The 14890-nt window shown below is 24.5% G+C and overlaps 1 protein-coding gene and 1 long non-coding RNA gene across 6 annotated transcripts in view; one reads left to right on the top strand and one right to left on the bottom strand.

Moving 5' to 3' along the window:
* The window catches only part of LOC111641029, a 51609-nt gene that overhangs the window by 24932 nt on the left and 11787 nt on the right, over nt 1–14890 (bottom strand). For 3 of the 5 annotated variants that reach the window (XR_002759347.1, XR_002759348.1, XR_002759345.1), the window contains 4 exons: nt 10361–10506; nt 10070–10178; nt 3883–4292; nt 1061–1165 (listed from right to left, as the gene is read on the bottom strand). This is a non-coding gene — a long non-coding RNA (uncharacterized LOC111641029). Of the gene's footprint in view, nt 1–1060; nt 1166–3882; nt 4293–6225; nt 6335–10069; nt 10179–10360; nt 10507–14890 lie in introns of all 5 variants that reach the window. The other 2 variants (XR_002759346.1, XR_002759349.1) reach the window with 2 other exon arrangements.
* LOC111641028 (homeotic protein empty spiracles-like) overlaps nt 2721–14890 on the top strand; it is a 29901-nt gene continuing 17731 nt past the window's right edge. Inside the window, exon 1 of the mRNA XM_023387132.1 lies at nt 2721–3269. Coding sequence (XP_023242900.1) covers nt 2882–3269 — 388 coding nt within the window. The 5' untranslated portion in view covers nt 2721–2881. The remainder of the gene's footprint in view (nt 3270–14890) is intronic.

Below are 14890 nucleotides of genomic sequence, written 5' to 3' on the forward strand. Positions count from 1 at the left end.
TGTTTTCTCCTAAAAATGACTTTTATGAAAATTTAAAGAAATATTTTATTTTTTATAAAAATGCATAAAATATTTCATCCTAAAGAAAAAAATATTAAAACATCTTACAAATTATTTATAAAGTTACGTATAAATTCATCTAAATTTCATTTTAAAAATTTTATTAAAAATATTATAAATTAATCTTAAAAGTTTAAATTATATTTATATCATTCCTAAAATTTTAGAATCTAAAAAATAAAATTTAAAAATAATTTTTTTTACTTAAAAATAAAAGCTAATCAATCAAAAAAGCATTAATTTTAATTAACTTTAGGTCTGAAAATTAATTTAAATTAATTTCAGATAATTAAATTACAGATTAATTAATTAAAGGATTTCAAAAAAATCCAAAAATTTAATTAAATTAATTTTTTAATTTCTCAAAAAAAAATTAATTTAAAAATCTTTCTGTCTGTTTTTCCATTTTTTTCCATTAATTGTTAAAATAAATAAATAAAATCAGCATCATTTTCAATATTATATAGCTTTATTTATTTACTTTTTTTAGAATAAAATGAAAATTAAAGATATAAAATTCATTATAAAATATAAAATTTAAAAGTTTTTACATATATTAATATAAAATATTCACTTATATCTGTTTTAAATCGTTTTAAATCTACAGGAGTTTACATGTATTAATCATCATAATTATAAAATATTCAGGTTAATTATATTCAAATGCGAAATAAAATTTTAATGACTCCTGTAAAAATGATAAGAAAATTTTTATGGCTTCTAATTATTCTCTTAAACTGTTATACAATACTTTTTAAAATTTAATATATATATATATAAATTAATTGCATAGGTCTATATTTAATTTTGATGGATTTAATACTACTTTAAAACTGGTTTTACAGAAGGAAGTACTGTATTAAGAATATATAGGCCTATATATTTTTTTTAATTTTTATATTAAATACATTATTTTCTTGATAATGGGCTAATTTTTCTAAAATTTATTAAGGTTTTTATTCGTTTAGTTTTAGAATTATGTGCAGGTATAGTTTCGTACCTTCTGATTTCTCAGTTCTATTCCTAACTACTCCTTCTTATCCTCCTCCTCATCCATTCACTCTCTTCCTTTCTTCAGCCTAAACCTTTGAGTAGGCTCTAATCCCTAATAATAATTTATAAAAAAAGTTGTAAATAAAATTATTTTACGGTTTTCGTACTTAATTTTTTAAATAGAAACAAGATATTATTAACTTTAAAACTGTAAAACAGTATATTATGATAGCATACTCTAGGATAATATAATACTTTATCATGATATCCTAAGTCGACGTTGCTTAACATTTAATGACAGGTTAAGTCTATATACGATGTAAGATACTAGAATTTAACGAATTCTTAATTCTATATAGGACACTTTCATCTAATAACTTCAGTCTAAGTTGATACTTCAATCTAGTAATGCATTAAATCAATCAATGCATAATAGTTATATCAAATAATACTGTCAATCATTAGATTCAAATATCGTACTTAAATTCAAGTATTATATTTTGAATCTAAGTACACTATTTAAATCTAAAGATATCTTGATTCTATATTTGATACTTTCATCCAATGATATCTTAATTTTATACAGGCCTATAATACGTTCAATGATATCTTCAGCCTGCTATAATTGAATCTCGTGATGTATTAAACCAATGTATGATATACTAATACTCATACTAAATCTATGATATATCTAATGATATCTTAAGGCTGTTAAATAAGCAAAGACAAATTAAACATTTATGTTCCTAAATGTCATAACTATAAATTTTTAAGAGGAAAAATTATTAATGGAAACTACTTATTTTTATAAATTAGTTTAAAACATTATTTTTATTTAAAATTTAATAATTTTCAAATTTAAAAAGAATTCCCTAAGTGGCTTAATAATTTAGCAATCTAAGATTAATTAGTCACTAGTTAAAACAATGAGGAATTTAATATAGTTAAAGATATGCATGGATTATGTTCAGCAGTTAAAGCACAGATGGCCTCAGTTGCGGTCAATTATGTTTTTACCATGAATGCAGTAAGCAGTTATGATGATTTAATACCTCATAAATTATTTCGAATGTCAACTATGAATAATACCATTTAACCTATGGCCAGAGCATTAGTCTCGATAGTTCCCGTTTTATTTTTATATACGAATAACCAATATACACATTATTTAATGGAAATTAATATTTATACTAATTTATAACATCAAAGAAATTTATTTATAACAAATTTGTCTTTAAATTAAAAAAAAAGTCTTCAACTTGTAGTAATTGATAGTAATCAGCAATGTACTGTACCATAGAAGACATCAAAGCGTGAAAATAATTCTATAAATGATTTATTTTAATACAGAAGTGTATTTAAAATAAATAAAATTTTAATTATTTCTCAGAAGAAGGAAGAATTTTCCATCTTTTGAAATTTTAAAAGAATTTTTTTTAATTATAAAAAATATCTTTAAGCGGATAATAATTTTAAATAAAACAAAAACTTACCTAAATTTAATTATTAAATTTTATTTAAACTTTTAGTAAACAAAATAAGAATTTCCTTTTCTAAAAACTCTTCATTAAGTTACACGAAAAGATCGAAAGATGTCGCTAACAAAATACAATACTTTAAACCAATTGTGTATCACGATTCAATTACCACAGTAGTCGACCGTCCAATGAGATGATCCGATAGTAATACGTCAAGAAGAAGTGCAATGGTGGAAAGTAGCGTAGTAGTTAGGTCAGTCGAGTCGTTCGCGTTAAAGCGTATGGCCGCCCTGTTTTCTCCATGTGTATGTAATGCCATCGTTTGCCCAATTATAATATCGATGTGAAGCATGATGCCACTTGCTCCAATATCTTTAACACCAGTACCTCCCAGGACAAAATTAAGATTTTCTATCGAATCTTTAATGGGTAAAGACATTAACGAAGAATCGAATCAAACTGATAGACCCACTACACCTCCTCCGGCTCACTCACAGAGACCTTTCGAAGATAGGACGGGAGTTTATGTGAATCCCGAGAATACCGGTGCTCGTTCTGGATCAGGATCCTATCCAGCACGTTTAGATTCCAGTCAATTCCCTAGTGACTTTATTCATTACGATCCGTGCACTCCTCAACTACAACCAGTAGGCCCTTATTTACTTGGTAGAGATACTTATTCTCTCTATCCTTGGTTACTAGCAAGACATCATAGAATATTCCCATATGGGACTTCAGGTAAATCTTCATTTTTCCTATATTTCTTAAGTGTACTGCTAGATTTATGAACCCCATATTTTCTTTACTTTTCTAAAATGTAAAACTCCCGTCTATTTATATAAATAACCTAGATTTATCCGAACGGAAGGCGATTAAGTTCCACCCGAAAATCTATTACTCTTCAGGTGGTCTTTAGATACGATGAGGGCTCGTAAGTCTAAAAATGAGGCAATGAATATAAAATGTCGCCTCGATAACGACATACTCGCCTTCTGAATATAAAAATGTTTCCGTATGATAACGTAATTAATAGTACAATCCAATATAAAATACAGGATTTAAACCCCCCGTTCTCTAGTAATTGAGTAGGTAATTTGATTTTGAAAAGGGTCCAATAATATTTTATGTAAAACTATACGAAAATTTACGCATTTTCGGAGCTAAAAATGTATAATTCGCATTCTCCAACGCGAGGGCATAAGTTTATAACCATAACTTTCTATCGATTCTCGTAAAATACCCATTAAAAATGGGTAGTAGTGGTGTAGAAAAACTAGGTTATTTACTCATTTAATAACTTAAACATTAACTCGAAAACATTATTTACATATAAAAATGTTCATATTTTTACCTCGGGGTGTGGTTCATCCGTTTGTTGCAAAGTATTTTCAAATTATACACTACTGGGAAATTACCTTCTTTGCTGATAAGACACAAATTTTTCTTTTCACGTAGGAAGCTTGCTTTGTGTAATAAATTATCATTATTGTTGGCATTAGACTATATCGTGACTAGAATACTTCTTAATAAACATCTGAAGAGTAAAGTAACTTTCGAGAATTGCTCTTTCCAATTATGTTATTATTATATATATTTCCTAAATTATCTTTGGCATCTGAATCTTTGTAGATAAAGAATCGAGTAGAGGCTCTTCCACTTCATTTTTTAATCCTCATATTTTAAGTGAAAGGCCCTTTCCGGTACAGTTATACACACACATAACTTCCGAGTATCACACGTAAGTAACGGCGAATTACCTACCTGTAATAGAGGAAGAACCTTGTTAAAAGAATAAAAAATAAGAAAATGAAAAATATTTTCGTATCCTAAACGTTTTTGACACGCGGATGACCCTTCTAAGGTCGAAAGATCCCTTAACGTGATACATAACTCATTTACAAATGGATTCCATTACCCTTGTTAGTTATTATCTAAAGATACATCATAGATTTTTTCGAATTTTTTTACATATTAAGTGACTATATGTTTATATTAAGTTAATTAAATCTTTAATTATTCTGAATCTTATCTTAATATGTGTTTTACTGATTTAAAAAAAGAAGAAAAAAAAGAAACATTATTTAATTATACATTTAATTTCACGTTCGTAAATGGTTCTTAATAAGATATCAGAATTCTAAATTATAAATGCTCTATATTTACGTGATTATTTCACTTTATTTTCATAATTTATTTACATTAATTATGACTTAACTCGATTAAATGTATCTCAATTAGCTTGACAAGTATCCTAATCTTCTCAACGCCTATATTTTCTAAAGGTATTCCTCCCATTTTTAGCCCACAAAAAAAAAAATACTGCGAAATGCGAAAAATCCATTTAAAAAATTATTTTTAACTTAAATTCTTTACATTTTTTAAATAAAATTTAATCCTAAAACACACTTCTTAAAGAAAATTTAATCAAGTTTATATATTAATCGTCAATGTTATAATCTAAAAATTTAATTTTAAACGTTAAAATTTTAAATGTTTATATAAAATTTTAAAAGATTTATTTATTTTTATTAACATTTTATCTTTTTCAAACTGTTAAATTAATTTTAGAATACATTTATTGACTTAAAATTAAGAAGAAATGTCATTAATCACGCTTCTCCAAAGTTTAATATTTACATTTCTACTTTTATCAAGTATTTATTTATCTTATAGTAAAAGTAAATAATTACTATCAATTGTTAATAAACTAAAAATAGAATTAAATTTTATATCCATTCATTTTGTAACAATTAAATTTAAATGTTCAACCCTTTCGAGACGAATATCCTCATTTAGTTTCGAATTATCATCAGACAAATTTCTCCAATTTTTAAAATACTTTTGAAGAAATTTCATATAAAAAACACCTTAAATATTGTGCATCAAAACTCTTCATTTTAATGCTCTATTAATAGGTTAAAGTCGTTAAATTAAATATAAATATTCTGTATACGAAGGTTAATATACCCTCTTTTAAACACTTATTTAATTGTATTTTTTAATTAATTTACCAATTTTTTAGCCTTTAGTAAGGCCAAAGAACTGATAAATTGATTTAAAAATATATAAATTCTCTAAGTATTTAGATAAATTCGAAAGATATCTTACAAACTTCCTCCTTTAAGTTGCACCTTAGACTTAAATTTTTCATTTTTATTAAAATTTTTAAAATAATTTTATGTCTTATTATTAAATAGGGGGTTTATATACTTCTTTACTTAATTTTTCTAATTATTTTATATCTGAAAGTAAATCTTAGAATGTAATTTACATAATACGCTCTAAGAATTAACAATAATAAAAAAGAAAATCAATTAGATAGATTAACTTCTAATTAAAATAATAATAATCAATATCTATTTTGTATCGATGCCAAATTATATATTTACTAAATTCAATGCCAAAGTATTAATTATAAATAAATAACTAAAATTGTTCGATATTAATATTTCATTCTTCAAAGACTTCACACTCCTGTAACTTACAATAATGTGAGTTATAGGCGTATGAGGCCTTACTCTTGCTATATCGATGAGTTACTTTTGAATACATAAATGGCGAAAGAGCATGTAACTTCAATTGTGTATATAATTTGCCTGAATTAGGGTTGATGTCGCACCTTAGGCAAGTCTTTCAAAGAGGGAAGTGAACGATTGATAAAAAAAAATAACAATAAAAAAAAAGCTCACTTTACCTGTTTGGGCAGGTATATTGGCTATTTTCAGGATCCCGTAACTAATAAATAGGTAGTGTTGTGATGACAAGCAAGGAGGCTGATGCTCTAGGCATTGCTAGAGATCGTGCTTAAGAAAAATAAAAATAACACATAAAAACACTTGATAATTGAACTAACTTAGTAAAGGAAAAAAAGTATATATATCACGTTCGAAACACACAATTTCAATTGAATTTTTTTCCATTTTTTTTTTTTTTAAATAAATATCAGTTAAAGAATGATAGAATCCTATACTAAATCCAATTCTATATCTTTAAAAAAATAATTAAATATATATATTTAATAGACCTAATTTAAAAATTAAAAATACTAAATCAAAATTTTGATAGACAATGGCCTAAATTTCTCAACTAAATTTGCTTATAGCCTATGGGCCCATATTAAATCTTAAAATTCTTCAATTTGCGCTCATTACATGATCGCCTCCAGCGATACATCATCATATAAATTTTATTCACCCCTTAAAATATAACTTTTATAGTATTTGAATTTTAATATAGTAGCATTATGTTCTAGAATTTATTTATTTTTCTCAATTAAACATTATAGATAATAACAAAGGATGTTGGATAATTTTCTTTCACTAATTTCACAAGCTACTGACCTATTTCCCATTTACAAAGTGGTTTAGTCAAAGGCATACAAACAAACGTAGTCGGTCAAGCCTTTTAATACCTTCTATTCGACATAACGATCCATTAATAACAATCAACATAATTCATTTAAACCGCCAAATTGACGAATGGTGTGATTAATCTTCTAAGAGCAAGGCCTGACCTATTTGTGAAGATTATCTGACGTCAACAATGGCCCTGATGTTTCTTGGCTCAGATCGATGATGTATTTACTTTAATAAATGATTTTTATACATATAAATATAAATTAAAACACATTTTATAACATATCAAGGACATTTACAAAGAATAATTTAATTTTTCCAACTCCTGAGGCATTTTAAATTGTAGACAATTAAGATTAAATCTGTTGATAAAATTCGTATTTTAACAGCCATTTTAATGCAATTTATATAAAAATATGCTCTTTAATGTTATTATTTATAGGATTTTTTTTAAATTTTTTAATAATTTTCGCAAGAATTTGAAGATTAAATCTGTTGATAAAATTCGTATTTTAACAGCCATTTTAATGCAATTTATATAAAAATATGCTCTTTAATGTTATTATTTATAGGATTTTTTTTAAATTTTTTAATAATTTTCGCAAGAATTTGAAATTTAGGTCTTTCTTTAGAAAGGGTTGCAAATGGGTGGAAGGGGGTGAGAAAAACTTTGACATTTTATATAACCTGTTATTAAATGTAGTACATTTATGACTTAAATATATAGAATTTTTTAAACGCTTCCATTAACGTTCTTAAGTGATTTTTTCCAATAGGCAACACCTTATAACTGGTTCTGCATTTAACAGAAGATATGCACGTAACCTGTTTTTTTTTATTTATTATTATACACTTTGTGGCTATAATATATCACCGAAATGACATTAAAATTACCTTGTTTACATCAAAAGATTTGTAGGATGATTTTTATATGAATTTGACATAAATGTAATACATCAAAAGGAATCACGTGCAAAAAATAATCTACCTATTGAATATAGAAGTTGTAAAATAAAATAAAATTAAATTAAAGAAGGATTAATTGTAATTTAATTTTTCTCATCTAACAATGTGTCTCGGATGGTGAAAAATTAATCTCTATCAGAATGCCTAAAATTCAGATATTTTTAGTGATCTTTTTATATAAATTAAAGAAATTTTAAACGACTAAATTGTTTAAAAATATCTGAAATTCACTCAAGAAGATTAGCAAAATCATTAAAAATATCTGAAATTTAGGCATCCTGATGCAAATTAACTACGTAAGTGCTTCAAATGACTCATAAATCAGGAATTATTTGCAAAAAAAATACATATAAATTGGCTTTTGAGTCCGCATTTCCCGAATAATAATTGGTTTTATGTAATATAACTAATATTTTGCCACTTTCAACACCTTATAACTGTATTTTAAATAAGATTTTGTAGAATTAAAAGAGATTTAAAGTAAAAATGGAGGGTGAAACAGATGATAATCACCCAAGTAATCCTGATTGTATCACCTTGATAAGGAATGATTCTGAAAAAAAAAAAGCAGTAAAGATCCTGTGTATCTAAATGATAAAATATATATTATTAAATATTTAAAAATTTAATCAAAGGAATCAACTTTCGATGAAACAGCTTCAAAGATTTCTTTATTTTATATTTAATTTTGAAATCTTTCTTTCCAAGAAAACTGCGTCACCGAATCCACCCCACGATTAACCTGTATTTACTTTGTACTCTAAAGGTAAATTACTACCTTACCACTAACAGGTTTCGACTCTTTTAAAGTACAATATAGATTTTTCTAAGATTTATATCGAATAGATTCTTAAGTAGAATGATGCAGTACATCATTAACCTTGTGGTCAATCATTATTTTGACGTTCGAAACTCCCACTTGATCCTTCTTTAATTTACAAAGAAAAAAAAAATTAAAACAACAACAAAAAAAGTTTCCTTTTCAAACAATGCTTTTAATTTTAATAAATTAACCTTAAAAGACAAATATTTAGCTCATTTTTTAGTGTAAATTTATGTTTTAATTCGCTAAACTGCGATAAAAATTGTACTAATCCCTATCCAAATATCCAATTACACGTTGTTGATGGAAAGTACATCGAAACCTTTCTATCAATAACGTTAAAATTGTTACATTCTGAGCATCATTTTCAATTTTGTTACTAAAATTATAACCATTGAGACTATTGGACTAAACGCTTCAATACTTTTCTTCCAATAGTAATGAGTTGTTAGAATATATTCGCTGCTCTAGTGGAATTAAATTTATTCTTTTGGCAAACAATAGTTTCTTTCTATATTCTAGTATATTTAACACTTCATATTATATTTAAACTATATTAAATTATATATATTTGTATATTATAAATAGGATAATTATAGTAAGCTAAATATAGGCTAAGTAGGCTAATTTAAGGTGTTTTTTTTATTATATAAAGTTAAATGTTTGCTCAAATAGTAGTAAACTTATGTAAAATTCGCATTCAAACTTTAGTTTAATTTTTTTAAAATAAAAACTCACAATGTTCAAGTGTAAGTGAACAGGAATTTTGATTTCTACACACATCTATGGACTGAGTTGTAATGAATGTATGGAGTTGTGAGTGTAATTTAAAGTGAATTTTTTATTGTAAAAAAAAATTAAATATTTGCTTAGATAGCAAGCTTATTTAAAAATTTGCATTCAACTTTATTTTATTTTAATTCTACTTGATGGATAGTCTCTTTCTTTCTTTTTTTTTAAGAAATAAACGCACAGGAATTTTAATTTCTGTCCATTCTTTCCATAGAGTTTTAGACTTTATTAAGCCAAATATTTAATTAAAATTTATCTAAAGATTCTCATTTAACTTTAATTTTTATTGATAGATAGCCTCATTCTTTTAGTATAAACAAAAAGGAATTTTAAATTCAGCACCTTTCTTTCTTTGTTCTAACAAGTTCTGAATCATTAATTAACATATAAATAAAAGGAATAATTAAATAAATAAAGCACGAACCATTTTGATATTAAGTTAATTTTTAAATTAAATACAATTATTTATATAAAAAAAGCATCTAATTGTAAAATAATGAATTTCTTCTATAGAATAAATACATCATTAATCATTTCATCAATGTTATTCTATCAGGAAAAACTCGTCGGAATGTCTAAAACCTATCGAAACATTTATTTACCTTCAATTTGACATATAAAGCCTCAAGCATTAGTAAATATTAAACAAATTGTTCATAGGAAATGTCCAGAAAATATTAATTACTTCTTAGAATTTCATTAATTTTCTCTCTAAAAAAAAAGCAATAAATATCATTGTTTTGATTTTAAATTTTATCTCTATTTATTTATTAAATAAATAAATACAAAATGTATCCAGTGATTTATTTATTTATATAAATAAGTTCTAATTTTATATCCAAAATTGAATTTTTATCGAGATGTTGAGTAGATTAATTTATGTTCCTTCTTACCAAATAGTAAACTTCAAGTTGAAATTTATCGCTTGTCTTAAAATAGTCTGTGGAGATTCTGTCACTACTTGATATCTTCTTTATACACCAACCGCACTTCTTCAACTCTTATTTTTAATTTAACTTCATGAAATTCTCATTTAAATCTGTAAATAAACTGAGATCTTCTTATTTAATTTCTTATTAAAATAAAAAAGAAAATTTATATTAAATTTGTTTAAAAATTTAAAATATCATTTTTAAAAGTATTCTAAAAACTTTTACTGAAAATTTAAATTTTATTTTTTATATTTTAACATGCAATTTCAGAATATTTTTATTAAAATTTTTAAAATACTATTACAATAGCTGAGGTTCATTGAGAGAAAATTCTTATATTAAGGTTATTACCATAGGTTGAAAGCGTTTGTTAACTAAAATAAAGAATTTTCTCTCAGCGAATCTCAGGTGTTACACTTAATAGAGAGAGTAAAGTCCTAGTACACCTGGTATAAATTAAAATTAAAATTTTTTTCTTTTAATTTGATTTTTTCCTAAAAATTTCTGCTTAAAATATTTTTAAAAAATAAGGCATTTCATTAGAAAAATCTCACACACTTTAAAAGTGTGTGAGATTTATATATATACATTAAACTCATAAAACTCAAAAAACAACGTTAAAAAATATGTTAAATATTATAGTCGATGCAGTTTTATCAAGTATAAAAATATTATCAAGATTGAATAAATAATTATTATCCTAGAGCTAAATTAAATAGCCCAATTCCTAGAAGAGGAGGAGGAGGAGGAGAAGAAGAAATGAGTTTTTCAATTTAATCGTTTTTCTTTTTTTTTTTGTCATGCATCAAATAAAACGTTTTAACTTATCTAGACAATTTGTCTAGTTATTGAGCTAGCTAAATCTTGCACAGTTAATTCTCTAAACATGTCATATTCGCTTGAACGCTTTTCATCTTGTTCTTGATGTCAACAGACAAGGTACTTTTGATACGCTCCAAAGATTCCAACAAACCCGATAAGATTATCCTTGATGATCGAACCATTTTCTTTATTAATTTATTTCATTTTTTTAATGCCTTTTAAGGTCAAGGTTTTTGAATTTTTATGAAAAATTCAATTTTAAAAAACGTTGCGCTGAATCACTTAAAAGTAAACCATATCAAAATGGAAGCATTTCGCATTGGTAAGGAAATTACCTTTATGTTATATAAAGTAAAAATCTAATACGGATAAACTTTATTTTTCTTGATTATCTACATAAGATAATATTTAAATTCAATTACTATTCAAATCATGAAAATTAAGGATTTATATCCTTAAACACGCAAAAATAATCTTAGCCATTCAGCCGTGATATCTCTTTGATAATCGAACCATATTTTATTTATTTTTTATTTCATTTAATATATTTTTATCTCTATTTCAAGATCGAGGTTTTTGAATTTTTCACAAAAACTTAAACCTTTCTGTATTAAATCGCTTAAAAGTGAACTTATCATTGATAGATAATGTGCTGTTCAATACCCTAAGTTTAATATCATTTCCTTATATAAATTAACGTAAATATCTAAAGTACATAAGGATAATGTTAATTCCTTTTCTTAATTATGTATATAAGATAACATTTAAATTTAATTACGGTTCAAATTATAAGAATTATGCGTCTAAATTCCGTGAGTTGGTAATAAACTTACTGCGAGGATTGAACTTAATAAAACAGGTTAAAAAAATGAAAAGAATAAAAAAATTTATTAAATTAGCCTCAAATAAAGGTAACTTAATTTAGATTTAATGCAATAAAATTTGAAATTAAGTTCGAGAAATTAAAATTTGATTTTTTTTTTCCATCATTTTAAAAAATGTAATTAACCTAGATATACTCAGTGATAGGTTACATGTTCCAACATTTTATTAATGTTTAAATTTAAACATTAAAATCATGTTTCTGGTAAAAATATAAAGGTAATTTAATATATTTTAAATAGGAAAAATAAAAAAAAATAATGTAAAAATATATAAATCCAAAAATTAAAAAAATAATTCAAAGAATGAATTAAAAAATTGAGGAAAGAAATAAATAAAACAGATATAAACTCAAATATAAATTAATTAAAACTGTTTTTAAAATTAATATTTATTCAATTAATAAATAAAGATATTTAGATTTTATATTTTAAAAAATACATTCCAAATATCTTCTTAAAACAATTCACGAATTAAACAAATATCTACACCATTAAATACTTCAATAAAATTAGTGTATTATCTTTGATTCAATGCCAAACTTCATCACCCTTTAGTTATTTTAAAGGAAGGAAAAAGAACGTATATAACCTATATATATACAAAAAAAAAAATTTTTTTTTTTAAGAAAGAGAGAAATATTCCCCTATTAAAAATTAGCATTTCACCTTCGAGTTAAATAATAAATGCTATTTAAGAAATAAATATTTGAAATGATAAAAATATAAAACAATATAAAATAGGAATTCGTTCTTGAAGGATACGTGATAGCTTGGGGTTGAAGTTTTATATAAAGAAAGAGAGATATACAGTTTGATAAAAGCCAATTAGCGAACTTGTTTGAAGGCTATTGTAGTTGCGCTTAATACCTCAAAGAAATATTTCTGGATTCTCTTTTATTGTCTGCCGCTTCATCTATTATCTTGCACAAGGCTTTTGTCTTCTTTCATACATAAAAACATTCGCTCATTATTTGCTTCTTATACCTTATCTGTGCTACTTTTATTATTACACATCACATGTATGTGTATATATATATATATATACATACACATATATGTATATACACATACACACACACATACACATACACACTTACATAAATATAAATAAATAAATAAAAATAAAACCGAAGTTGACACTTTCTTTATAAATTAGTAAGCAAGATCTTTACAGTAAAAACATCTTATTTAAGTTAATATAACGCTTATCAAATATATAATCGAGTGTAATTTTTAACAAGAAAAAAATAATAGAAAGGGTCCGTTAATATTTATGTTCATCTAGACAGATCGATGTTTGCGTGACAAGGAAATAGCGTGCAGTCTCATAATACTTGTCCTATGCAACGATTACATGTTGTGTGATATATCCATTAGTAACGCTAAATAGGCGTATGGAGGAGACAAAGGTAATCATTACAGCTTATATCACACGTCGTCATCGTTCTGTCGCCTTCGTGTCTTATTCTATTCGCTTAATATACAATTTTTTTAAATATATATATTAATTTTTTAAACTCTTTCTTCTCAGCTCTATCGTAACTGAGCGTCATAAATTTGTAACGTTATAGTTTATTTATTTATTTACATGTAAAGTACAGGAGAGGGGTTTTTCCCTAGCCTATAGTGGTTTCTACTCCTATAAATTAATATTATCTTTAATAACAGGAAATAAAATCTTCAAAACTGTTTTTTTTATTATTATTATCATCATTAATAAAGAAACATTCTACGTATTTCATTTGTTCAAAAAAACGGGGGGTCTGCTCTACCCTGAGGCCCCATTGTACAGATGCACGCGGAATGTCTTGGCCACCCCCGATAATATAACAAAATACCCTAATAAATTCTTTACTTAATTTTTCTATAGTTTATTAAACTAGAAATATAATAATTTATTTCATTTATAATTAATAAAGAATATAATTTTAAATAATTATAGATTTTTTAATTATTTAATTCTTCGAAAATATCTTTAAAAAGTTATAAAATGAATAATATATAAATTCATAGAAATACTTAATTTTTTGTATAATTTAATTAGAAATATATAATTTATATACTAATTAATGAAAGAGGAATACAGGAAATATATTTATAAATTTAATTATAGAATTACCTTCGAAGTTAAAAAAAATTAATTTTTTTTTCTCTTTAATCTGAATAAATGTTTCTATATACGTAGAAAAGAAATCATAAGCTATAATTAATAATGATTTAAACAAATGTAAACTAATACTTAACTATAAGAATGAATGATAACATTATTTTTTAATTCTTAATCATTATAAACTAAGAAAAACAATAAGGAAAAAAAGGAATTTAAAATGTATTTGTTTAAAATTCAACCCGGATATTTACTTAAAAAATCGATTAAATTTTATAAAGAAAACCAGAAATATTGCCTTAAGAAATTTTTATTCGGGATATTGAAATTGTAGATAAAATTTTAATTATAACAGGAAACAATTGTGTAATCTTTATCTTATAAATTAGAAAATTGGATATTGCAAACTTTATCAGGTCATTGCCTAAGTTTTTTTTTCTTAAATTTTATTTTTGTGATATATTTTAGCAAAGTTTAAAATATAAAAAGTGAATTTTAATTAATAAGTATGCTGCTCTAACAAAGGGAATTTTTTTTATTCCATTAGATTTGGTAAAATATGAAATTTTAAATTAGTTAATTAGGTATATCGAAATAGGCCCCTCTCACAGAGCGGATCAATAGGGCCATTTAGAGCTTGCCTCACATTCAGAAGATCTTAGAAACATTTAATTACAA

This window comes from Centruroides sculpturatus, unplaced genomic scaffold (assembly GCF_000671375.1).
Source record: "Centruroides sculpturatus isolate CEXI.00-Female unplaced genomic scaffold, Cexi_2.0 scaffold1245, whole genome shotgun sequence".
Taxonomy (NCBI): domain Eukaryota; kingdom Metazoa; phylum Arthropoda; class Arachnida; order Scorpiones; family Buthidae; genus Centruroides; species Centruroides sculpturatus.